A 24581-nucleotide genomic window follows, 5' to 3' on the forward strand; every position below is an offset into this window, starting at 1 on the left:
ACAGGCTAATCAGAGCTCTATTATTTCCTAAAGTAAAGTTTCTGGTATTATCTGTTACCTAATGATATTCATGTCTGGTAAGACAATATTTTAAAGATGAAATAACTACATAGTTACTATCTCAGGAAGCTGAAGACTGGTCAGCATATGAACTAACCATGACATTTGATTAATTTAACATCCTCCCCAGTCTTTTATTAGTTCCTCCTATACCTCACTGAATTTTCACCCATAAAACTCCTGGAATTTCTGACTAATATACTCAGTAGTACAGTAGATTCTCTTTGCAGTCACCAGGCTAAAGGAAAACTGGCTTGCAAGCTTGCTAGTTCTAGTATCATCACTTCAAACTTTTACATACCCATTTGTTTGTAAATTTGCAGCTATTGTTATAATTCATTAAAATTATCTCTTAGGTTCCTTTGGGCTTGACCTTTGGAAACAGCATGGTACAATACAGTTCATGTTCATTAAGCACTAATTTTCCCAAGTTTTATGCTACGTTCTTTATATGAATTCTAATTTTTGTATTGGCAAATTACACTAACTACTGACCCAACAATCACCCCCCCTTCCCTGACTACCTTCACTGCCACTAGAAATGTCTACCTTGTCTTTCTACAACTCAAATTTCTTGGAGTGAAATAATAGAACAAGCCTAGGAGATGAGTCTTGACTGATCTAAGCGAATCAGCTAATCATGGCAACTAGATATTCAAGTTTTTCTATTTTCCTTTTTAACTAAAATTGGCACATGGCCAACGAGATAATGAAGAATTAATCTGTAGCTTCTAAAAAAGTTCCAATCTGTTAATTTTCTTGACCTTCCCCTGAATCCAGGTTTGTTCTATTGCCAATGTCACCTTTTTGCAAAACAGAAAGAGGTTAAATTGAGGAGTCAAACACAGATATAAATCTTGGGTTTTCTTTGTGAACAATGCAGGGCAAGATACTAATTTCTGTGAAGACTCAGTTTTGTCAATCGCCAAATAGAGATTCATGTTATGACAGAACAATGGAATGAGGACTAAATGGGACAATGAAAGTGTGTAAAGTTCCTGGGGCCTATAGCAGAGCTCAATAAATGGGACTCTGTATCAAATTAAAATGAAAAAACACCTCAGCCAACCCAATAAATGCTCTCACTGAAATATACAACAAAGCCTCTTACTCCATGACCCCACTAAGTAATTTTAGTGGTCAGCAGAAGTAAGCTTACTAATGAAGTAATGTTTTTCTTTTCCAGAGGCCCAGTTGGTAGGAAAAAAAACCACATTATGCAGATAGTTGACAAATTTCATTTACTTAATTTTTGTATCCACATGATTGTAAAAAAGCAAATAGTGCTAAATGGCTATTTTTTGGTAAAAACACACAGTGTTCAAACCTAAGGATTACATTCTTTGGACAGGTTTTATTCCCAAAATATCGAATGCCTTGGCCATAATAGCAGCTACTGCTTCACAAAGCAGCATACGCCACATGTTTACCTTCAACACTTGTCCTGAGGAAAAAGAAAAAAAAAAAATTAATGTCTTTTTCATTCTGTGACCCTCAGTAACCCTGCTTTTGTTAGAAATGTCCTGTTTTGAAAAATAATCTGGCAGAAAACAAGGGTAAGGGGGAGGCATTTAATGGGAGTTTCACTTCATACAACTTAATTTCAAGGAAATCATGGCTGTTTCACTAAATGAAGCTGAAGTTTCTCCTGGATCTCAGAATTCACACCATACTTACAAATACATCATCCAGCTATTACTTGATTTTAATGGAGTTGTTAGACTAGTGTGGGAAATGTGATTTTTACTATTTTCTATGAAGAAAATATTTTCCAATGTAACAAACTCAATGAACTTTTAAAATACAATCCATTTACGTTGGAGCTATCAGTGCAGCAGTTTCTTTACAACTGTACATAAAATGCTTTTTCTGTAAAATTGAGTTAATATATAAAATACCTGTATTATACCAGAATAAAGGTATTAATATTTCCTAAAAAAAAAAAAAAAAGAAATGTCCTGTTTCTAGTTGTTTTCCAGTTGTTTTCTTTGGAGTCCTATGATTCCATGCCATATGCCTGAGGGTGGGGGAAGCTACTTTGCTTGGTAACAAGAATTCCATTTATGCTTCTATTAGATCTAGTTGAATTTTGTGTTATATATGATATGACCAGTGTATAACTGGTAGAAAAAAGGATGGAAGGTGTCCCAGGAATAAAGAAGTTGAAGACCATCCATACCTAATTCAAATAAATGCCTTGCTTGTGTCCCAATCCCAGTATGACCACTGAGTGAGACACTCACCAGTTTGTCGATCCTTCTCTACACAATAGCAGCTATCATAGAATTCTGTGAAAGTAGTTGCCAGCTCATAGATATAATCACAGAGAGTGTGGAGAAGTAAGTCATCTAAAATCTTTTGGAGAATCTCAGGGAACCGTAAAATACACCGGCCCAGTTTCCATTCCTTCTCATGGTCCAAAACGATCTTGGTCTCTTGAGCAGCTTTCTGAAGCATCTCTTCATTAATATTGGCCAGACGTGCAATAGACCTGAGAAATCAGGCAACAGCCATCATTTTCTTTGGTTAGGCCCATTCTTCTCCACTTAATAGAGAACATAGTAAGAAATGACTCATGTAAATTAGAAATCCTATCAATTGATTAAAAAAACCAACACTGTACAATTACCTGATTCTAGTGAAGGCATACAACAAATAAGCAGCTGTGTTTCCTCTGTCATCCAGCATTTTGTCAAAGGAGAAGATGTAGTCATTCAACCGGTTATGCGAAAGATCAGCATATTTGATACAACCATAAGCAACAGATGTCTGAGCAGCCTTTAATTCCTCTGCAGTTAAGACCTTTAGAAAAAACAAAACAAACAAACAAAAAAACAACTTCATAATTTACTGACCACTTCCTTTATCCTGGTGTCTCAGGCATAATACACGCATCAGGAGCATCTAATGGTTTTCTTTTATCAGTAGACTTTAATAAATATGGACACTGAGAGAACACAGGCCAATCTAAGAAACTCATCAGCTCTGCATAACAAAGAGTGTTTTTTATGAAAAATCTGATTTGTAAAATATGAAGTATCCACTCAAATACTTTCCCCACAACATATTCAGTAGATATGAAATAGAAAGCACCAATTATTAAAGACAAATACTTTAACAGAGAAAAACAAACAAAAACTAGACCCACAAATATAGAGAATAAACTGGTGGTTTCTAGAAAGGGCGGGGGGGGGGGAATGCTTATAAAAGGAAAAGGAGATGAAGAGTACACTTATCTTGATGAGCACTGAGTAATGTACAGAATTGTTTTTTAGGGCAGCCCCCGTGGCGCAGCGGTTTAGCGCCGCCTGCAGCCCGGAGTGTGATCCTGGAATCCCGGGATCGAGTCCCACGTCAGGCTCTCTGCATGGAGCCTGCTTCTCCCTCTGCCTGTGTCTATGCATCTCTCTCTCTGTGTCTCTCATGAATAAATAAATAAAATCTTAAAAAAAAAAGAAAGATTTTATTTATTAGTCACAAAGGACCAGAGAGAGAGAGAGAGAGAGAGAGAGAGAGAGAGAAAGAGAGGTAGAGACACTGGCAGAGGGAGAAGGTGGCTCCATGAAGGGAGCCCAATGTGGGACTCGATCCTGGGACTCTGGGATCACGCCCTGGGCTGAAGGTGGCGCTAAACCACTGAGCCACCCGGGCTGCCCAATGTACAGAATTGTTGCAATACTACATTATATCCCTGAAACTAGTATTAACATTATATGTTAATTACACTGGAATTAAAAAACAAAACACGGTATCAGGAGTAGGAGAAAGAACTCATGCACTGTTTTAATATTTGGCCATGTATTCTGAAGCACTATCAGGACACAAGGCTATTGTTCAAAACTAAAAGCAATACAAAGATGTTTTCAGACAAATGCCAATAGAATTTATCACCAGTAGACCTGCACTACTAAAACAATACTAAAAGGAGATCTTCAGACTGAAGGAAAATAATCCCTGATGGAAGCAAAACACACTTCATCAGGAAGGAATGAAGTATACAAGAAAGGGTAAATACATAAATAAATGTAAATATTTGATGGTTTGCAACAAATAATGGGTAAAAGACTTGAGAAGACCCTTCATAAAAGACATATAAATGGCCAATAAGCATTAAAAAAGGCAATCAACACCAGGACTCATGGGGGAAATGCAAATTTTTTTGAGAGAGCATGCAAGAGGGCGAGAGGGAGATGGGGAAGGGGGGGCGGGGAGAGAAAATATCTTAAGCAGATCCCATGCTCTGCTGAGCCCCATCTCACAATCCTGAGATCATGACCAGAGGCAAAAATCAAGAGTAAGACCCTTAACCAACTAAACCACTTAGGTGCCCTGAGAAATGCAAATTTTAACCATAGTGAGACGCCATTACCTTCACCAGAAGACTGACAAATCAAGCATTGGTACCTATGAGCAACTGGAACCTATCATTAGTGGTAGGAGTGAATAATACAGTTCTCCTTGGCAATTTTTAATAAAGTTAAACATAAACCAACTTTCACCCTACAATCCAGCAATGATATTCCTAGATATATATCCAGAAGTAAAAGTGCATTAATCCATAAAAGGACTTTAAAAATGTTGAAATTAATATTTTATTCATAACAAAGAGAAACAACCCTAATATCCATCAACAGAATGAACAAAATGTGGTATATTCATACAACAGAACACTATTATTTAGCAATAAAAAGAAATGAACTACTGATACATCTAGAAAACAGCATCTACTCTATGATGTCCTAGAATAAACAAAAGTGACCTATGGTGACAGGAAGTTTTCTCAGATAATAGAGATAGAACTATATTGGCTGAAGTTACCAGGCATACATTAGTGTAAAAAATCATCATGCTTCACATTTTATTGTACGCAAATTGGCCAAACAAATAAAAGAGCCAAAGCAGTTTTTACCATCATATGGAGTGAGCAAATTGGTTAGATGACCAAATTTTCCACCTTTCATCTGATTGTGCTACATGTGCCTATACCAGGACTAAAAGGAGAAACTACTCTGTAGATACCAGTTGTGGAGACTTGACAACGACCTAGCAGAAGCAGAGAGAAAAGCTATTTTACATTTCATTTTGTTTGCAATGGAAAGGGGGTGGGGTGGAGGGACTACGACCATGACAATGTAGCCTCATGGCCTGCCTTCATGCTCTCTGGATTGTCAGTGACCTGAACCAAACAAAAGAGCTTTTCCGCAAAGGACCTATTTTTGTGTTTGGTTCTTTCACGTCTATATTTCATCCAATTCTATTTCTCCTTCTGTAATTGTATGGTTAATAGCAGTTATGTTCATTCCAAAATATCACTTGACTTACTGAATAGTAAAAGACCTTGAATCTCAATCCTTGACCTTCCTATCTTAAAAAGATTTTCTTGTCAAGTTTTCTTCATTTTATTTCAATTACTTAAATTCCACACAAATCAAACCATAGTCCTTTTCAAGGGTGCTATCTAAGCCCATTATGTTGTTGCTTACTCGGATGGCTGACCAATGGCCTTGGGTGTAGGTATTGACTGCTAGGACTACTCTTCAAATTCTCCCAGAGAAAGGATCTCAGCAGATGTAGATCTTTCTGTAGGCTGTAGAATCTAACCTCTTAATCTGAAATAGTTTTGTTTTTTTTTTTTTTTTTTTTTTTTTTCTGAAATAGTTTTGAATCATTGGTTCAAAGTAGTGATAGAATGCCAACAAGAAACAAAGATATGATGCCACATTAGCACAGGAGGAAACACAGCCTTTTGTAATAGCCAAGAATTTTATTTTCAAACTACATGCTCAGTAATGAAACAAACTTTTTGTGCAATATCTGAGTAATATAAACTTGTCTCAGGTAGATTTGTTCCTCATAATGTTCTCCAGTTCTCTTGATAAAAACAGAAACGAAAAAGTCACAACATGTGGTACACAACAGGCAAATAAGGCTTTGGATTACCTTGTCTCTTTCTTTTTCCTTCAATTTGTCCATGGATCGTTTTAGTCCTTCTTCCAGAAGGTCTATGAGGCGCACGGTTTCACCTGAACGTGTTTTAAACTTCTTCCTAAAACAGAACCTCCCATTTAGAAATGAAGGTCTGACACTTATTCCAACTGGTAACCAGGAAAGATGTCAAAGGAGTGGTACTTTTAATTACCTTTCTTCTATAGTCCTCAACTCAAAGCTTTTTTTTTTTTTCTTAAGGTTTTATTTATTTATTCATGAGAGACACAGAGAGGCAGAGCAAGAAGCAGGCTCCATGCAGGGAGCCCCAATGTGGGACTCAATCCCAGGTCTCCAGGATCACACACTGGGCCCAAGGCAGCGCCAAACCGCTGAGGCCCCCAGGCTGCCCAACTCAAAGCTTTCTATGCTTTAGGCTCCTAATAGCATTCTGTTCATGTTAATCTATAATACATTCCCTAAAAGGGAAACAAAGATATTTGTTAATTTGTTCATTTTCCTGAACAGAAAGTTTGACTTATTTTGCCTTCTTTGAAGAATTAACAAAATACATGTTTGCTCCTAGAACTGTTCAGGAACTAGCAAGTTCTTAACTGGAATCTCATCTGCATTTCTCTAGATAGTAATCCCACCTGTTGAATGGCAATCAACAGAAATCAGCTGAAGAGTTTAAGAAAAGCCAGGATGCCAGGACTCCAATCACAAAACGAATCTCTGAGGATGGGGCAAAAGCACTGATTAACAACTGTTCTGTGCAACATTACCATTAAAAGCATTTCTCAAAAATTGGATTTTATTGGGACATCTGGGTGGCTCAGTTGGTAGAGCATGTGATTCTTGATCTTGGGGTCATGAGTTCAAGACTCATGTTGGGCAGAGACTACTTTTTAAAAACTGGATTTTACTATTAAACAGAAGTTTATACAATACTGAGTTATAAGCTTTTTTAAAGTTAAAAATTCTTTGGGGTGCCTGGCTAGCTCAGTCAGTACAGTGTATGATTCTTGATCTCAGGGTTGTGAGTTCAAGCCCCACACTGCATATAGAGATTACTTAAAATCTTAAAAAAATTCTTCAAATTCTTCAAATGCGATGGTATAAATGAAGGATGCTTTCCTCTTCAACACAAAGCCTACCAAAATCAAGATGTTTCTTATTAAAGTTGTATTTTCAGAGTTACCTTAGAAATGATCTTGCCCTTTATCGCAGAATTAAAACTCCTTCATTACCCTATGAATACATTAAACACTTCTGTGGCTTTCCTTATTGCCATTCCCTACTGAGTACTAGAGTGTTCAGCAACTTCCAATTCTGATAAACTGTTACCCATCACAAAGCTAGTCAAAATGCTAAAGGAGGCCTTCTCCTAACGTCTACAATAACGGTTCTTTTGTTACTCCCCCTATCTGTACCTGTCTTGAATTTTTGTGGGTTTTTCTTTGGCGCTCGTTTATTCCTCAGACCAGTGATTCTAATATAAGGGATCCATATCTGAATATCAGAAGTTTTAAAGTAAATCCTTAATACCTGCTTTAGAACCTAATGTGTCAGTAAACTCCCCTGGTGGAGCCTGGCATGTATAATTTAACAGGCTCCCCAGGGAATTGCTCCCCTTCACAAGACAGGCCCCTTCAAGGAAAAGGTCATGTTCTACTATCTGTGTCTATCGGACACCTGCCAATGTCATACACAGGAGCTCAATAAATAGAGGAGTCTAAGGAATAAGATGATGATTAAAGGGTAAACTATTTACTATAAAAAGCTTTAACACAGAAGATTTCAGGGCATCTGGGTAGCTCAGTCAGTTAAGTGTCTGACTCTTGATTTTAGCTCAGGTCATGATCTCAGGGTTATGGGACTGAGCTCTATTCAGGTTCTGCACTCAGTGGAGACACTGCTTGAGATTCTCTCCCTCTCTCTCTGCCCCTAACCCGACTCATGCAGTCTCTCTATAAGTTTTTTAAAAAAAATAAAATTTCACTAACAGCAGAACTGGTGAGCATTTTAATGTAAATATTTAAAACATGGTAAATTGACACTGGTTAACTATCACCAAAATTATTTTTCCTTGGGATGCCTGGGTGACTCAGTGGTTTAGTGCCTGCCTTCAGCCCAGGGCCTGATCCTGGAGTCCAGGGATCGAGTCCCACATCGGGCTCCCCACATGGAGCCTGCTTCTCCCTCTGCCTATGCCTCTCTCTCATGAATAAATAAAATCTTTAAAAAAAAATATTTTTCCTCTTCAGTGGCCTAAGATGCTATTAATTACATGACACTGATTGCAGAAATATGAAACAACAACAAAAATCAAGGAAAATATTCCGTAGAATTACATGATCAATAGGTTAAATGACAAGATACGAATACTGGTGATAAATATAGATATAAAAGTAAATTCAACAATTTCACCTAAGAATAATCACTGAAACATCAGTCCAAAAAATCAATAGTTAAGAAACTAAAGTATTATAATCAATATTCAAAGTACTTTCTTAGGACCATGGACACTTAAATAAGGACCTGGTATCTTTTGATTCCAAAAAATGCTGCTCTATAGGAGAGTCACACATTATAATATAAAAGTGTCTGATGCTGACTCCAGCAAGGTCTTTGATATTCATATAATCAGTATCTAAAATAATACAACATACCTAGCCTGACTTCTTTAAAGCTTAATTAGAGCTTTTGTACATTAGCTAGCCAAGCATCTTGAGCAACTTCTTGTGGTTTTTAAAATCATCACCACCTTTGTGTGATATTTGGGTTGTATCATTAAATCTAAAATGCCACAGATTTTAAGAGACATGATCCTAAGACATTATTAAATGCAACATATTAAAAATTTTGTGCCTTTGAAAATAAAAATGTGTGCCTTTGAATTGATGAATGCTGTCTATATTTGCTTGTATTTACCTTTTATTTCATAAACTGAACAGAATGTGGGGAAATGACTGGAAAATAGAAAAACTAAAAGTATGAATATGTAGGTGTTAAACTTAGTATTTTTGAGAGAAACATAACAAAAGCTGTAAATTTTAAAACTCAATTGGAATCTCAATAAATGCATACCTGTTGACCAGGTGTTCAACTATGTAGGAAAAAACCAGACATTTACAAAATGCTTGAAATATACCATTGAGTATTTTGTGTGAAATCTGAGAAGGTACTGTGATAGACTTTACAAATCAGATCTATACAAATGAAAGCCCTCTTTATAATCTGTAAAGTCTATTTCATTCAACTTTGTCCAAATCTCCCTAAAAGGCTACATTCTCCAGCAGTGATAAGATATAGGTACAAAAAGGCTCAGCCAGATTCACCATTACAGCATATACAGACTAAAAAAAATTGTGCACTTAATTCTAATATGGTATCAAATGAAATGTAGCTTCTTCCAAAGAAATCTGGGGGTTAGGAATGTTATTAACACTCAGACTCCAGACTTACTTGTCTTCTCCCAGCACCACACCAAATCCGGCATGAGATACTCGAGTTACTTTAGGGTCATACCAACCAATCATTTGAGCAGCACCAAATATTGTCTGGAAGTGCACAGACTACAAAGAAACAAATGGAAAGTTACCTGCTAAACTTTCTAATTACAAAAAAGGGACTTAAAACTCTGTGCTTAGGGATAAATATTTACAAACACAAATTTTAAAAGGCAAGTATAATTATAAGATCTTTTCTTTATACCTAATATATGAAAGAACAAGAACAGGATTGTTATACTTTTTATGTACAAAGGTTTTCAAAGTGCCTGAACTAAGGGTAGGTTCATGTGCAATAAATAATCTCAATTAAATTTTAGGTCTCACAACCACCCTTTCAGATAGAAAGGGTCACTCATGTTCAGGAAAGTAACCCTTTCCAGTTTATGGAAAACAAGATAAAAAACTGGTAAGTATTAAAGCGTGGCCAAATCCATACCCTGTTTTTCCATTTATGTTATACTGCATTTCTGGATTTTAGTCTTGTGCTAAATGCCACAAACCTCATCATACTGTCTCAGCTCCAATCAGATAATATAAGAACATAAACCAATCTGCATGCCTGAGTAGCTCAGTTGGTTAAGCATCTGCCTTCAGCTTCCATCATGATCCCAGGGGCCTGGGATCAAGTTCTGCATCAGGCTCCCTGCTCAGCAGGGAGTCTGCTTCTCCCTCTGCCCTGCCCCCACTCATGCTTGTGCTCTCTCTCTCTCTCTGGGGGAAAACAAAAAGAACATAAACCAATCTGCAAACTCACTTGTCCATTGTCTACCACATAGATAATCATATCTGCTTTTTCCTCAAATAGTCTTTGTTTAAGAGCAGCCAGGTCAGATGTATCATAGGTATAACCTCCATCTGATTTTACTATGGTTAATGGTACAGAACATCCTGGGACAAACACAATTTTTCTGCCATCATCCACTTGCACAAATCCTAGGAAAGAAAGCTTTATTAATAATGTTAATTAAAAAAAATAATAATGTTAATAGAATCCTGAAGGAATGTAAAAGATAACCCATTATAAGATATTTATTAGAAAGCTCAAGAAATCACATTCTTTCCCCTCAGTATGATCTACTATGAGTCTTGGAAAATGGCTATTGTCAAGGTTGTCTGGGCATCCATGATGTTCTCAGGGCACAGGTGAGCTATCCCAGTTTACTAGACTCATACTATACTTGGCTCTCAAACTCTTTATAAAAAAAAACATCACAGGGTGTCTGGGTAGCTCAGTAGGTTGACCATCTGACTCATGGTTTCAGCTCAGGTCATGATCTCAGTATCTGGGGATTAAGCCCTGCATTCTACACTCAGAGCAGAGTCTGCTTGTCCCTCTCCCTCTGCTCCTCCCCCTCAGATCTCTCTCTCAGAAATAAAAATAAAATATTTAAAAACAAAACCAAAAAAACCCAAATGCCTCACTGGAACCTGCCTATCCTACCCATTGACATAGAACATGGAAATCCAGGCTCTATTTTCAAGGTAGAGCCATATACTTCCTTTGGGGAAAAAGTGCAATTTCTATCACTGTCTCTTGAAATGTACTGAAAGGAAGTGAAAACTGTACCAGGGTCCAAGAAACAAACATGGCAGGGTTTAGCATTTGGAATGATTATTGGAAAGAAAAAATAAAATCATGTTCATATATTCACATTACAAAAGGCAAAACTCTGATGCAATAAGGGACAAGAACATGATGATGGTAACAAAGTTTTTTTGATTGCTACTATGTACCAAATTCCATTAAGTCTAAAATTCAACCTTCACATAACTCTAGGCAGCAAATACTATTAGAATTACTTTCTTACCTTTTAGGAATCTGGGGCTTGGTAAGGCAAAGGCAGTATAAAATTATAGTTAAAAACAAGCTCTGAATGTGGAGAAAAGGGGAACCCTCTTGCACTGTTGGTGTAAATGTAAACTAGTGCAACCATTCTGGAGAACAGTATGGAGGTTCCTCAAAATGTTAAAAGGAAACTACCCTACCATCCAGCAATTACACTACTAGATATTTATCCAAAGAATACAAAAATACAGATTCTAAGGGACACATGCACCCCACCCCGATGCTTATAGCAGCACTATCAACAACAGCCAAAGATGGAGCCCAAATGTCCATCGACTAATGAAATGGATAAAAATGTGGTGTGTGTATGCGTGTACTCACACATATATACAATGGAATACTACTCAGCCATCAAAAAGAATGAAATCTTGCCATTTGCAATGATGTGGATAGAACCAGAGTGTATTATGCTAAATGCAATAAGTCAGTAAGAGAAAGAAATACTGTATGAGCTCACTCACATGTGAAATTTAAGAAAGAAAACAGATGAGTATCTGGGAAGGAGAAAAGAAAAAAAGGAGGGAGGGAAACAAGCCATAAGAGACTCCTTTTTTTTTTTTTAATTTTTATTTATTTATGATAGTCACACAGAGAGAGAGGCAGAGACACAGGCAGAGGGAGAAGCAGGCTCCATGCACCGGGAGCCCGACGTGGGATTCGATCCCGGGTCTCCAGGATCGCGCCCTGGGCCAAAGGCAGGCGCTAAACCGCAGCGCCACCCAGGGATCCCCCATAAGAGACTCCTAACAATAGAGAACAAACTGTTGATGGAGGGAGGAGGGTGGGGAATGGGCTAAAGTGGTGATGGCCGTTAAGAAGGGCACTTGTGATGAGCACTGGGTACTATATGTGATTTTTTTTTTAAATTAATTTTTTACTGGTGTTCAATTTACTAATATACAGAATAACACCCAATGCTCATCTCGTCAAGTGCCCCCCTCAGTGCCCGTCACCATTCACCCCCACCCCCCTATATGTAAGTGATTAATCACTGAATTGTACTCCAGAAACCAACACTTCACTATATGTTAACTACCAAAAATATAAATTAAAACAAACAAACAAACAAAAACCCCCAAAACCCAAGCTCTGAGGCTAGACTGCCCAGGTTTGAATCTCAGACTTATTATTAGCTGTGTGACCTTGGCGAATTACTGATTTCTGTGCTTCCTTCTCATCACTAAAAGTCCCTAAAATTTTATTACCTTAAAGGTGTAATCCCTAGGCCACAGATTGTGATTAATAAAAACCATTTCCTATTCAAGAAACCATCTTTCTTGGAGATATCCGGTTAGTGGATTCTAGATCTAAGGCAGGAAATACACAAAAAAATCTTAAAATATTGTGTACCTGAAAGCAAGTAAACTATCAAAGACAACAGAATATAGGGGTCAAGAAAAAGATAAAAAACAAGAAGCCAATTTGAGGAGGCTCTCTTTAGCCAAGAACGGGACCATGAACGTTAAAAAGTATAATTAAAGCAAATGATTGAGAAATAAAATATATTAAATCCTGTCTATAATAATGCTAAAAATAACTCAGTTGATCTGGAAGATGCTAAGAAACTAATTTACTACTCTGACATTGAGAAATTAAAAAAGAATCACACATTTATACTATATGTCTTTGGTTAACTGTACTTTAGAACCACCAAAATAATTATGTGGCAAAGCTCTGCACAGGGTAACTCAAGATAACAAAGAAGGAATAGAACACTACCATTTTCCAACCTCTAATGAAGTAATGGATCAAAGTCCTGATCATGAACAGCTGCTAAAAACAATATGGGGAAGTCTAACAGGAAAATCTGTGGACAGATCAGGCTGACACCTGAACTTACAAATCCATCTCATCGTAGAGAGAGCCAACCAGACATTGCTGACATACTTGCAAATAAAAAGACAAAACAAAAAAACACACCAGAATTTGATCAGCCTCTTCAGAAGATACAGACGGAGGAACTGTTTTAATACCATATGGGAATTCTCTTACGACAAATGGTCCAGTTTCTTCAAGAATAAGAGAAAAAGCAAGGGTAGGGAAGAAATATATATATATATATATATATATATATATATATACACACACACACACACACACACACACACACATATATAACAAATGTACAGACTGAAAAAAAACCTAATGATTTAGAAAGATTTTAACAATCTCTTCACTTTTGCCTCTTCGAAAATTTCCATAATGAAAAGCTTAAAAAAAAAAAAAAAAGGTAGAATGCCTACCTTTATCTTCAAATTCTTTTACAACGTCATTCATCCTGTCTTGATAGAAGGATTCCCCTCTCTCTATTAAAGAGATGTCCAATGCGTCATAGATTTTATTAAACTCTAGGAAAAAAAGGTCACCAAAAAAAAAAGTTTAAGAATTTAAATAGGAGACATACACCATACATTACAAGAAACATACTATTTAACTGCAACATTTTACTTAATTAATGTATTTATTAAGTTGGCTCCATGCCTAGTGCAGAGCTTAAGGTAGGGCTTGATCTCACCACCCTGAGATCATGACCTGAGCTGAGATCAAGAGTCAGATGCTTAACAGAATGAGCCACCCAGGCACCCCTGTATCATATATTTTTAATATAATTAATTTTCTTCCTTTAAAATGTTGCAATTAAAGTTGTCTATTTCTCTATTTTTCACTTTCTGTTGTCTATTTCTCTTCACTTTGGTCTGACACTTTCTATATGAGTTTATTCCAATGTGTTTTATAGCTTTGATGGCCACTATGAATAGGATTGTCCCACTTTCTTTCCTACCTCATTTCCTAATTAAAAAAAATTTTTTTTTTGAATTGAAATTTTTTCCTAATTAATTTTTCCTGGTCTAAGAAAGTTAAAATTTGCACTTGACTCTCTTAATGAACTTTCTTAATAGTTGTTTCAGTGTTAGAAAATACTTAAGAAAAAAATCTATTTGCCGGTCTTTCAGAATTTAACATGTCATTAAAGGTCAACTGAGTAAAGACTCAAGGAAACCATTTGCAACGGTATTTCTTGGATGAATGAATGAAGCCCAGAAACTCACCTTGGCGGGAAACATCACAGATAAGCTTCCAAGCTTTTATAATATCTGGATTTTTACTTTGGAGCAGAACCACACACTGGTATGCTCGCTTCTTAAATTCCTCCTCAGTATCAAATCTCTTCTTGGATTCCTGTGTTTGAGGGGGGAAAAAAAAAGAGCCAACTTTATATTTCTGGGTAAAGAATTTATTCATTTCTAAAACAAAAACAAATACAAAAAAACCCAAAGTGAGAAAAGTGAAAATTTACAACACTAGTACAAAAGCAACAGAGTAGGTACTCTATTTCAATTAAGTCAATAGTTACAAATCAATGTGCCAAAGAACCCTATTATTTGTTTTGAAATCATTTCTTGAAAATGCAAAATTCTCACCACAGCTACCTCCACTTTTACAATTCACAAAAACCTTCTTCACACCAATATTCAAGAATAATAAAGAATAACTAACAGGTGGGGTTCAATTTTCTGCACTTCATTTTCCATTTTGGATGTGGTCCTGGACAAATAATTTTTGTAATTAAAAATAAAATTGCTTTCATTGTTTATGTCTATTTTGAAAGCAACACATGCTTACTGCAAAAAAAAAGAAAAAAAGTTTTGTTAATCCTACTCCAACCTAACCAGGGATAAGGTTTTGCTGCATTAATTCTAGACATTTCTTTGCAAATACATACCTGTGTATTTCAAGCAAAAACTGGAACATACAGTGTTTTTACAACTTACTAATGTATTATAAACACTTTTTGCATTGACAGATCTGCCTTACTATACTTAGAGCACAGAATTCCAATAGATTATAACATTAGTTATGTAATTTACCAGTTTCACATGAACAAACATATTGTTTTCAATTATTTCATTAGAAAATGGTTACTGAGACAAACCCCAAAAAACAATAACAAAAAAACTCCCACATAGATATTTACACTTTAATGCTGTAATCCTATTCTTTGGAAATGATCTATCATAAGGAAATAATTTTTTTTCAAAGATTTTATTTATTCATGAGAGACACAAGAGAGAGGGGCAGAGACATAGGCTGGGGGAGCCACCCAGGTACCCCAAAGAAATAATTTTAAAAAGAGAAAAACTGGTATGTACAAAGTTATTTACCGAATGTATAAAAGCACTCCAAAAATGGGGAAAAAACCCCAACAAGAGGGATTAATACAAACTTCAGTACATCAATCCAACAAAACAATGTGCAGCCAAACCATACAGTAATGTAAAAGTTGATAATGAAACATTAAACACAAAAGTATTATAATCACAATGTAAAGATTTTTTTTTTAAGATTTTATTTATTTATTCATGAGAGACACACACAGAGAGAGGCAGAGACATAGGCAGAGGGAGAAGCAGGCTCTATGCAGGAGCCCGATGTGGGACTCGATCCGGGGTCTCCTGGATCACGCCCTGAAGGACTGAAGGTGGCACTAAACCACTGAGCCACCCGGGCTGCCCCAATGTAAAGATTTGTATATGGATGTCAAAGTGGAAGTATATTGACCACAGTGATTAATTTAAAATTATGGTTTATAGTACATCTGTCTTTTAAAAACTATTCTTACATATACTATAAAATTTTCAACATATAAAATTGAGAAGAGTATCAAAAAAATTTTAAATACTAAAGTATCTTTTGATTACCAAGCTCCTGAATTCACTTAATGGATAATGTGGTGGCACCTAGGTGGTTCAGTGGTTGAGCGTCTGCCTTTGGCTCAGGTCCTGATCCCAGGGTCTTGGGATTGAGTCCCACATCAGGCTCTCCACAGGGAGCCTGCTTCTCCCTCTGCCTGTGTCTCTGCCTTTCTCTCTCTCTGTGTCTCTCATGAATAAATAAATAAAATCTTAAAAAAAAAAAAAAGGGTAATGTGGTAGAGTTCAATTTTTAACATACACCAATTAAAAAAGCAAAGATGCAGTTAAGGGGCAGAGTTTAGTTTTAACCCCACAGTAGTTTCAAATACCAATCTGAACTCTCTAAAGAAAACTAAAAATTATGATGAATTGGTAAACACACAATTACTGTAACAATAAATGGTATCTAACCTTATAAAAGGCTTGAAGATCCCCAATAGGAGGTGAAACTGTTAGGTAATCTGGAAATTTATCTTGCAGGTGAGCGATGAGCATGCCAAATTGGGTTCCCCAATCTCCTACATGGTTTAATCTAATGCCAATCAGAATACAAAATTATTTTAAAATAACATGCTTAAACTAGACAAACTATATTCCATTAGGAACCACTAACATTTAAGTGCCAGTACATCACATTTAGTAACATCTGTTTCCTTGGCTGTCTCCTCACTGGTATGCATACTTTAGGAGAGGCGAGGACAACGTCTATACATTTAGAAATATATACCCGCTGACAGAGGTTGCACATGACAGGCCTCCAGTATTTGTGGTCAATGAGGTTCCTATTGATAGACTGATCCGTTTTCTGAGTAGTTAACTGAGACATGGACAGATGAGTCAATGTTGATAATTACCACTTTATGAAAATTTAACTTCTCAGCCAACTATCACCCTAAGATAATTAGACCAGTGGTTCTAAAACACCAGTGGATAAAATTCTTCAAAATGTGTCAATCCAACCACTTTACACTCCTTACTGTTTTTAATCTCAAACCACCAGATCATCTTTTTTTTTTTCTTCACCAGATCATCTCTAACTGGATTGTTGTCATAGGGTTTCTAACTTACAGTTAGGCCTTCTTTGCCTTATTTCTTAAAAGAAGCCAGACTAATCCTTAATTAGATTGCATTGCTCCTCCTAATTAAGACTCTCCAATAACTTCCCATCACACTTAAGAATAAAATCCCAATTTCCTACTATTGCCTACAGGCCCAGCATAATCTCTTGCGTATGCCTTTCCCTATTAGAATATAACCTGATATATTCTAATACAGAATACAGGAGTGATACTCAAGTACTTGTGGAATGAGCAGGAGAGTTTTTCCTTAGCTCCATCCCCAGACAGTCTAAAAGTTAACAGTTCAGAGGAGCCCAGGACATAATTTATTTAAAAAGCCCACTTGGTGATTAGAAGCAGAACCATACTTACAAATCACTAATTTAGTCAAAGATTCTATCTCAAACAACATCTCCCATTTTCTATAGATATTTCTAGAGGCAAGAGCACATACCTTAGCACATCATATCCTGCAAATTCAAAGAGGCGGCACATGCTCTCTCCTATGATAGTTGATCTGAGATGGCCTACATGCATCTCCTTAGCTATGTTGGGAGACGAGAAGTCAACTACAACCTGAGACAGAAAGAAAACAAAAATTTAGACAATATTGTACTTTAAAGTGATAAATATACTCAATGGCAATTATGTTACAGTATATAAATGTATCAAAGTTTAACACCTGTATATCTTAATTTTGCAATGTTATATCAAGTACCTTCAATTAAAATTTTAAATTATTTATTTATTTTTTTAATTTTTAAATGGGCATAGACATTTTAGTCTGTTAACATTTAGTAATAACATTTAAAAATAAACTCAGACTTAAATAACAGCTTGGATTGCAGTTCAATTGTGTTAGGTTTCTAGTATACCTACTTGTCCATTATTAACTGAAAAAGAATTATATCTGTTTATACAAATAATCTACCCTATTTTAGCCAAACCTCATAAATACCAGCTGGCTACCCCAAATGCTCTGTGGAATACAGTGAAAAGAAAAAACAGGGCAGCCCTGGTGGCACAGCGGTTTAGCGCCGCCTGCAGCCCAGGGTGTGATCCTGGAGACCTGGGATTGAGTCCCACGTCGGGCTCCCTGCAGAGAACCTGCTTCTCCCTCTGCCTGTGTCTCTGACTCTCTCTCTCTCTCTGTGTCTCTCATGAATAAATAAAATCTTAAAATAAAATAAAATAAATAATAAAATAAATGAAATAAATAAAATAATAAAATAAATAAAATAAAAAATAAAATAAAAAATATATAAAATAAAAATAAAATAAAATAAAATAAAATAAAATAAAATAAATAAAAGAAAAGAAAAACTACATAAGAAGCCAAGACCCAGGAGAAAGGTTATTTTAGTAATTTTCATAATCTTGAATACTAATGATTAAATCTCGATATAAAAAAATAACTGCCAGTCTCATCACAGCCCTTGTCCCACAGTTGTAAGGTGTTAATGTATCATTGCAAACTGTGTACATACCTTTTTATTCTCTCCAAGGGCAGGTAGTTGAACACCATTCACCAGAAGATTGGTCAACTGTTGTGATACAAAGTCCTTTCTTAGGTGGACATTAATAAAACCTAATGAACAGTAAGAGGAAAGAAAGAAAAATCAGATAGTTTCCTATCTTAAAGGACTGCTCACTCCCACAGTCTTTCTCAATTTCACTTATGCTGGCTCCAGAGTGCTGATCTGGCTCTGGCAAAACTTACGGATTCCAACACCACCTGAAGCCCTCTTGTAATTCCTTATTTCAGTATCTGTTTCAAACATTACCATTCTCTTGAAGCTTCCTACTTAATCCTGGGCCCCTTCACTCTCAGTGTATGATTTGTTCACCTCTTAACAGAAAATTGGTGCCCCTTTTATGATAAATTTATCTGCCATTATCCATCTCCTTCATGCTGTTGAAAAACCGAGTCACAGGAGGTAAAATAACTCAAAGACCAGGCAACTCAGTCCACACTAAAACCTCAGTTTCCTAACTTCAATCCGAGGAGTTTTCACCACCTTATACAGCTTAAGCCTACATTCATATATTATATGAATCAATATTAATACAACTCCTTAAGAAGGATAACACTGTCATACCAGGGCCGGCAATTTCAACTCTTTCAACACATTCATTGTCTGGGAGGTGTTTGGTAATGTTTTCAGCAATTTCTCTTGGATTAACTTTCTGTTCCTTGGTTTTGAGCATCTATAACACAATATAAAATGATTCATTACACAATAGATTCCAGCAAGTTACTCAGAAATACACAACTGATAAAGAGGTACATTTGACATTAAGACCCATCAAGAGGCACAAGCATGGAGTCCAACGGCCTTCTAAATGGACAGATTAAAGCATCAACCATCAATAGGGCCAAGAGGAATACAAAAATGCCCAAACCACATGATCTCCATTTCAAAGTGAGCTGCCCCACATACCTAGAACTCTTTTATGAAGACATAACAAAACCTTTAGTTATGATGTTGGTTTCCAGGATATTTATATTTGGAATTTGCAAATCATGAAAGTGTGCAATATTCAGACCTGGGTAATAAAAATAGTACCCTTATAAACTTAACCCCAATGTAGACATATAAAAATTATCTAGAAGAAAATCTGGACATTTTGAATTAAACCCTTTGACTCAACAAAGAAAGGAAAGCAAAAAGTCCCAAACCAGGGCCAATTAATCACAAACACAGTATACAGTGCAGCTATTAAAAATGGGGAATTCTGGGGCACCTGGGTGGCTCAGTCAGTTGAACATCATGCCCTGCACTCAGCACGGAGTCTGCTTATCCCTCTCTCTCTGCTCCTCTCTCCCCCAGCTCTCTCTCTCTCTCTCGAACAAATAAATATTTAAAAAATGTAGGGGCGCCTGGTGACTCAGTAGGTTAAGTGTCTACCTTTGGCTCAGGTCATGATCCCAGGGTCCAGGGATCAAGCTCAGTGGGGAGCCTGCTTCTCCCTCTCCCTGCTGCTCCTCCTGCTTGTGCTTGGTCTCTCTCTCTGGTAAATAAAATCTTAAAAAAAAAAAATTTTAAAGTAACTTAAATTGTTTCTTACTAAAAAAAAAAAAAAAAAAAAAAAAAAGGGCAGGAGAAGATTCCTCTAACTAAAAATGAAATATATAAGTCCTAACCCAGAGACCCCACAGCTGCACCAAGTATGTGATGGGGACATTGGTTGATAAATGGCTCACTGAGAATCTCTCACTTTCCAACATTCATCAATGATAACACAAAGCAATCCTGGACACAACAGGAGGCAAGTACCAGGAGTATCAACTACCACTCTTAAATACTGAAAATACATATAAAATTTAACTGAATATTCAAACTTGTGTTTTAAAATTAAAAACATCCCCTTTGCTCAAGTTTTTCAGAACCGTGGAAAATGTTCTTTTCATTGAGAATACAATTTGCTACTATTTATGTAAAAGTAACGATGATTAATACTTAAGAAAACCAAATCAGTAAGAATGCTTTGTAGTAATGCAATCACCTGAGAGATACCCATAGCACTATTACACTGGTAGTCCCCAAACTTGGGCTGTTGACTTGGTGTCACTATGAGAGGAGGATTTTCCAAATCTGGATATGCAGCCTTAATGGCACAACCAAAGACTTCTTGTAGTCGGCTATTGATGTTAATCATATTTTTAGTTGGTCTGGTTCTTTCTGCTTGAAGACTCTAAGGAAAATGTCAACAAAATATTAAATTATCATATAAAATATTCCCAAATATTGTAAGGAATCTTCAAGGTCTTGAGAAGGTAAATACCAAAAGGTAACATACACTGTGCGATACTCTCATATCTGGGACATACTGAAAAACATAACAGGACAACCATCCAGTAAGTGTTGCTAAGTCAGAGCACGTGACCAATATGACCCAGGGAATGAAGGTAGAGTGAATGAATGGGTGTCTGACACAGTATTTTTATTCATCTATGACTTGTTGGTTTTTGTTGTATACCTTGTCTTCAGGTACTATTACTCAGTAGGGCAAAGTATTTGTGAAAGAATCAATGTGCCCACCCACCCATTACACTGACAGCATTCTAACATTTACACATTGGAGCCAATGTGCATTATGGAAACACATGTGTATTAGAATATACTGTACTTGGAGTGCCTGGTTAGCTCAATTGGAAGAGCGTGGGACTCTTGATCTTGGGGTTGTAAATTCAAGCCCCATGCTGAGTGCAGAGATTACTTAAAATCTTAAAATAGGGGTGCCTGCCTGGGTGGCTCAGTGGTTAAGCATCTGCCTTTGGCTCAGGGTGTGACCCTGGGCTTCTGGGATCAGGTTCTGCATCAGGCTCCCCATCAGGAGCCTGCTTCTCCCTCTGCCTAGGTCTCTGCTTCTCTCCATGTATCTCTCGTGAATAAATAAAATCTTAAAAAAAAAATCTTAAAACAATAATACAATGTACTTTTGTGTTTTTCCTCAGACCCTCTACCAAACATGAGGCATCTAATAATATTTCTGAATTAAAGTATAAAAATGAATATAAATAAGTACAGAATAAATGAGGTAACCAGAAAGCTGAGGTATTTGGGGGAAGACTCCATGGAAAAGAAATGTCATTTTAGAAGATTCAAAGACAAAGTTATTTCAAGCAGAATAGATCACAAGTAGGTGATAAAAAGACTTCATGGGAGTGGAGTGGGTAGAGCCTAAGATAAGAAAAATGGGGTCAGCTTTGGAAAAAAGAATATAATGTCAGTGTAGCCTGGCTAAGTAGTAGTATATACATACTGGAGAACAATTATGCCAGTGAGGTCATCTCCCAGGATGTGTCATCAGCAGACATGAAAGGCAGGCCAAGAAATTAAAACCTCCACTAAAACAAGCTCAGTTCTTTGACAAAACTGATAAACACTGTTAGATTATAAGATTATTAAATAACAAATACAGCACAAGCTTCTTAGGAAAAAGAAGTTCTGAAATAAAAGTGGAAAAAAATGACACTCTGAAATATAAAAATCAAATTATAAAATAACCAACTTAGGGCACAGAAAGACTGTGCATATATTCTATATTTTCTTTTGATTGAGGCAATTATTAAAAATTCAAAAAAAAATTTTTTTAAAAGGCACCAACATAAACTATTAAATGTCTCAACCTATTGGAAGCCTACTTCAAGTGGGCCAAATATTTAGCGTATCAAACATTTCAAGGGGCCCTGGAAGGACAAGTCTACACCAACTTCACCATTACTTGCACCAACAACTTAGTCCTACTTAGTCTTAGCCGGGGGAAAAGATAGGGTTTCTTTCCTCATGTCTCCAAATTCCTCAAGGTATACTTTCTGAATCTTTGACAAAAGTTTTTTTTTTTTTTTAAAGCTACAATAATGCAAATTATAAAACGAAAAACAAGCCACAGTACTTACCTTTCGAAGGATTTTTAGTCGATACTTTAATTTTAAATTTTCTTCTCGCAACTGCTCCAAATCTGGAGAATCTTCTAAACAACCACAGTTTTTTAACCGATCTATTTCAGCAGTCAGAGACTTAATCTCTTTTTCCTATGAAAGCAAAGGCACTTTGTTCAGTCCACAGTCCACTTATGACTGACAACTTTCGTTAACGTGATGAATTGAATAGTACTGTCAATTTCTTTCTTTTCCTCTTTCCAACAGCATGGCAGAGGTGATGGGAATAATGGGCGTTTCCTTTGATAAGCTGTGATTTTCCCTCCAGAGACTTTGCACTACATTAGCACACTATCCTTTCAATGAAAGACTTATGTGTGTATACTGGAGAGGAACAGGTGTGTTAAGCACATAATGGGATAAGCCTTATTATCCTGAGGGTTTTTTTTTTTTTTTTTTTTTCTCAGTAAACCACTCTGATTTAGTGAAGAGGACTAGTTACGTTCAAGGGTGACCAACCTTTGTTCCTAAATCTTAGGACTTGGGGTTCTTTTAAAAAGGAAATGGTGGTGCAGCGGTTTGGCGCCTGCCTTTGGCCCAGGGCGCGATCCTGGAGACCCGGGATCGAATCCCACATCGGACTCCCGGTGCATGGAGCCTGCTTCTCCCTCTGCCTGTGTCTCTGCCTCTCTCTCTCTTCTCTCTCTGTGTGACTATCATAAATAAATAAAAAATTGAAAATTAAAAAAAAAAAAAAAAAAAGGAAATGCCTTGGGCAGCCCTGGTGGCTCAGCGGTTTAGTACCGCCTTTGGCCCAGGGCAGACCCTGGAGTTCCGGGATCGAGTCCCACGTCGGGCTCCCTGCATGGGGCCTGCTTCTCCCTCTGCCTGTGCCTCTGCTTCTCTCTGTGTCTCTCACGAATAAATAAATAAAATCTTAAAAAAAAAAATAAAAAGGAAATGCCTTTTGTCACATTTAATATAGCTCAAGTGTCTGCCTTTTGCCCTTTCTTAGACAAAATGATTTCCCAATTCTTCCCTTAGTTTTCCACTGTGTCTCAGGTCCTAGGCCAGGTTTTTAACTCTAATGCCTAAAACTAAAAACATGCCAATTCAGAAGGAAATAAACCTCCCAACCTCACAGAATCACTAAGGGGGAGATTCTCCCGAGATGGGAGACTGCTTATCAGGAGGTGACCACAGCAAAACCAGGTTGCCCGACACCGAGCATATTATGTTCCATGCGCTCAGCTAAACATTTTCCAAAAACTGAGGCCTTCTTCTTTTTTACTTCATTTCTTTGAGGTCTGTAATTCTTCATCACGACGGAATGCTAGGGTACCTGTACCCCCACCCCGGCAAAGAACACAGGGCTCGGCTCCAGCGCGAACCTTCCGCTTTCCTTGGCCGAGCTGTACGGTGTAACCGCTGATTTCCTAGAAAGCAGCTCGCTCCCCGAGCCGACGGTGAGGGATGTGCCCCGTCGCTGGGGTCCGCTGCGGCCGCGGCCCCCAGGAGCCCCGTCGGCGCAGGTCGGGGGGTGTGGACTCCCGGGCCCCCGCCCCGCCCCGCCCCGCCCCGCCCCCGGCCGACCCCGCACCCCGGGCGGCGCGTGCGCGTGCGCGGAGGGAGCGGCTCAGGGTCGGCCCGCACGGAGCACGGAGCACGGAGCACGCCGCGCGCCGGGACGGGAGCCGCCGGGGGGCTGGGCCGGGCGCCGGAGCTCGCGGCCGGGCTGGGGGCGGGGCCAGGCTGGGGGGCGGGGCCGGGGCATCCCGGCGGGGGCGCTCGCTCCGGGGGACCAGGCCCGGGTCTCAGGGCGCGCGGACCAGCGCGGGCGCCGCCCCCGCCCCCGCCCCCCTGCCGCGCCGCCCCCGGGCGGGCGCAGACCCTCCTCGCTCCCCGCCGAGCCCCCTTCCTGGCCCCATGCGGCCCTACCTGCTGCAACAGCCTCGCGGAGCACTGAGCCACCAGCCCTTCCATCCTCCCGTCAGCGGCGAACACCCCAAGGCTCCGGAAGCGGAAGTGGCCGGCTCTTCTCGGAAGCGGAAGCCCCGGTCCCTGCGCCTCCCGCCTGCTGCTGCCCTCTGTGTGCCG

At 38.0% G+C, this 24581-nt stretch overlaps 1 protein-coding gene across 2 annotated transcripts; it reads right to left on the reverse strand.

Moving 5' to 3' along the window:
• Positions 1 to 1284: 1284 nt before the first annotated feature.
• Positions 1285 to 24560, reverse strand: RARS1 (arginyl-tRNA synthetase 1). Of its 2 annotated transcripts, XM_038534798.1 has the most exons (15): positions 24423 to 24560; positions 22503 to 22637; positions 20606 to 20794; positions 19198 to 19306; positions 18586 to 18686; positions 17553 to 17674; positions 16452 to 16572; positions 14397 to 14526; positions 13590 to 13694; positions 10255 to 10433; positions 9454 to 9563; positions 6001 to 6106; positions 2690 to 2862; positions 2304 to 2551; positions 1285 to 1504 (listed from the first exon to the last, which is right to left on the reverse strand). In XM_038534798.1, the coding sequence occupies exons 1-15, from the start codon at positions 24465 to 24467 to the stop codon at positions 1395 to 1397; spliced, it is 1983 nt and encodes a 660-aa protein (XP_038390726.1). In that variant the 5' UTR covers positions 24468 to 24560; the 3' UTR covers positions 1285 to 1394. The 2 variants fall into 2 exon arrangements, with proteins under 2 accessions (XP_038390726.1, XP_038390727.1); XM_038534799.1 differs by lacking the exon at positions 20606 to 20794.
• Between the last annotated feature and the right edge of the window lie 21 nt (positions 24561 to 24581).

The sequence above is a fragment of the Canis lupus genome, chromosome 4 (assembly GCF_011100685.1).
Source record: "Canis lupus familiaris isolate Mischka breed German Shepherd chromosome 4, alternate assembly UU_Cfam_GSD_1.0, whole genome shotgun sequence".
Taxonomy (NCBI): Eukaryota; Metazoa; Chordata; class Mammalia; order Carnivora; family Canidae; genus Canis; species Canis lupus.

Bases quoted from the DNA above. Each gene is read 5' to 3' on its own strand.
- RARS1 (XM_038534798.1), bottom strand. From the start codon at position 24,467: ATGGAAGGGCTGGTGGCTCAGTGCTCCGCGAGGCTGTTGCAGCAG. The intron at 13,695-14,396 runs GTGAGTTTCTGG...TTTTTTTCCTAG, and splicing joins CTGTGATGTTTCCCGCCAAG to AGTTTAATAAAATCTATGAC. The intron at 10,434-13,589 runs GTAGGCATTCTA...TTTCTTTCCTAG, and splicing joins AAAAGAATTTGAAGATAAAG to GATTTGTGCAAGTGGATGAT.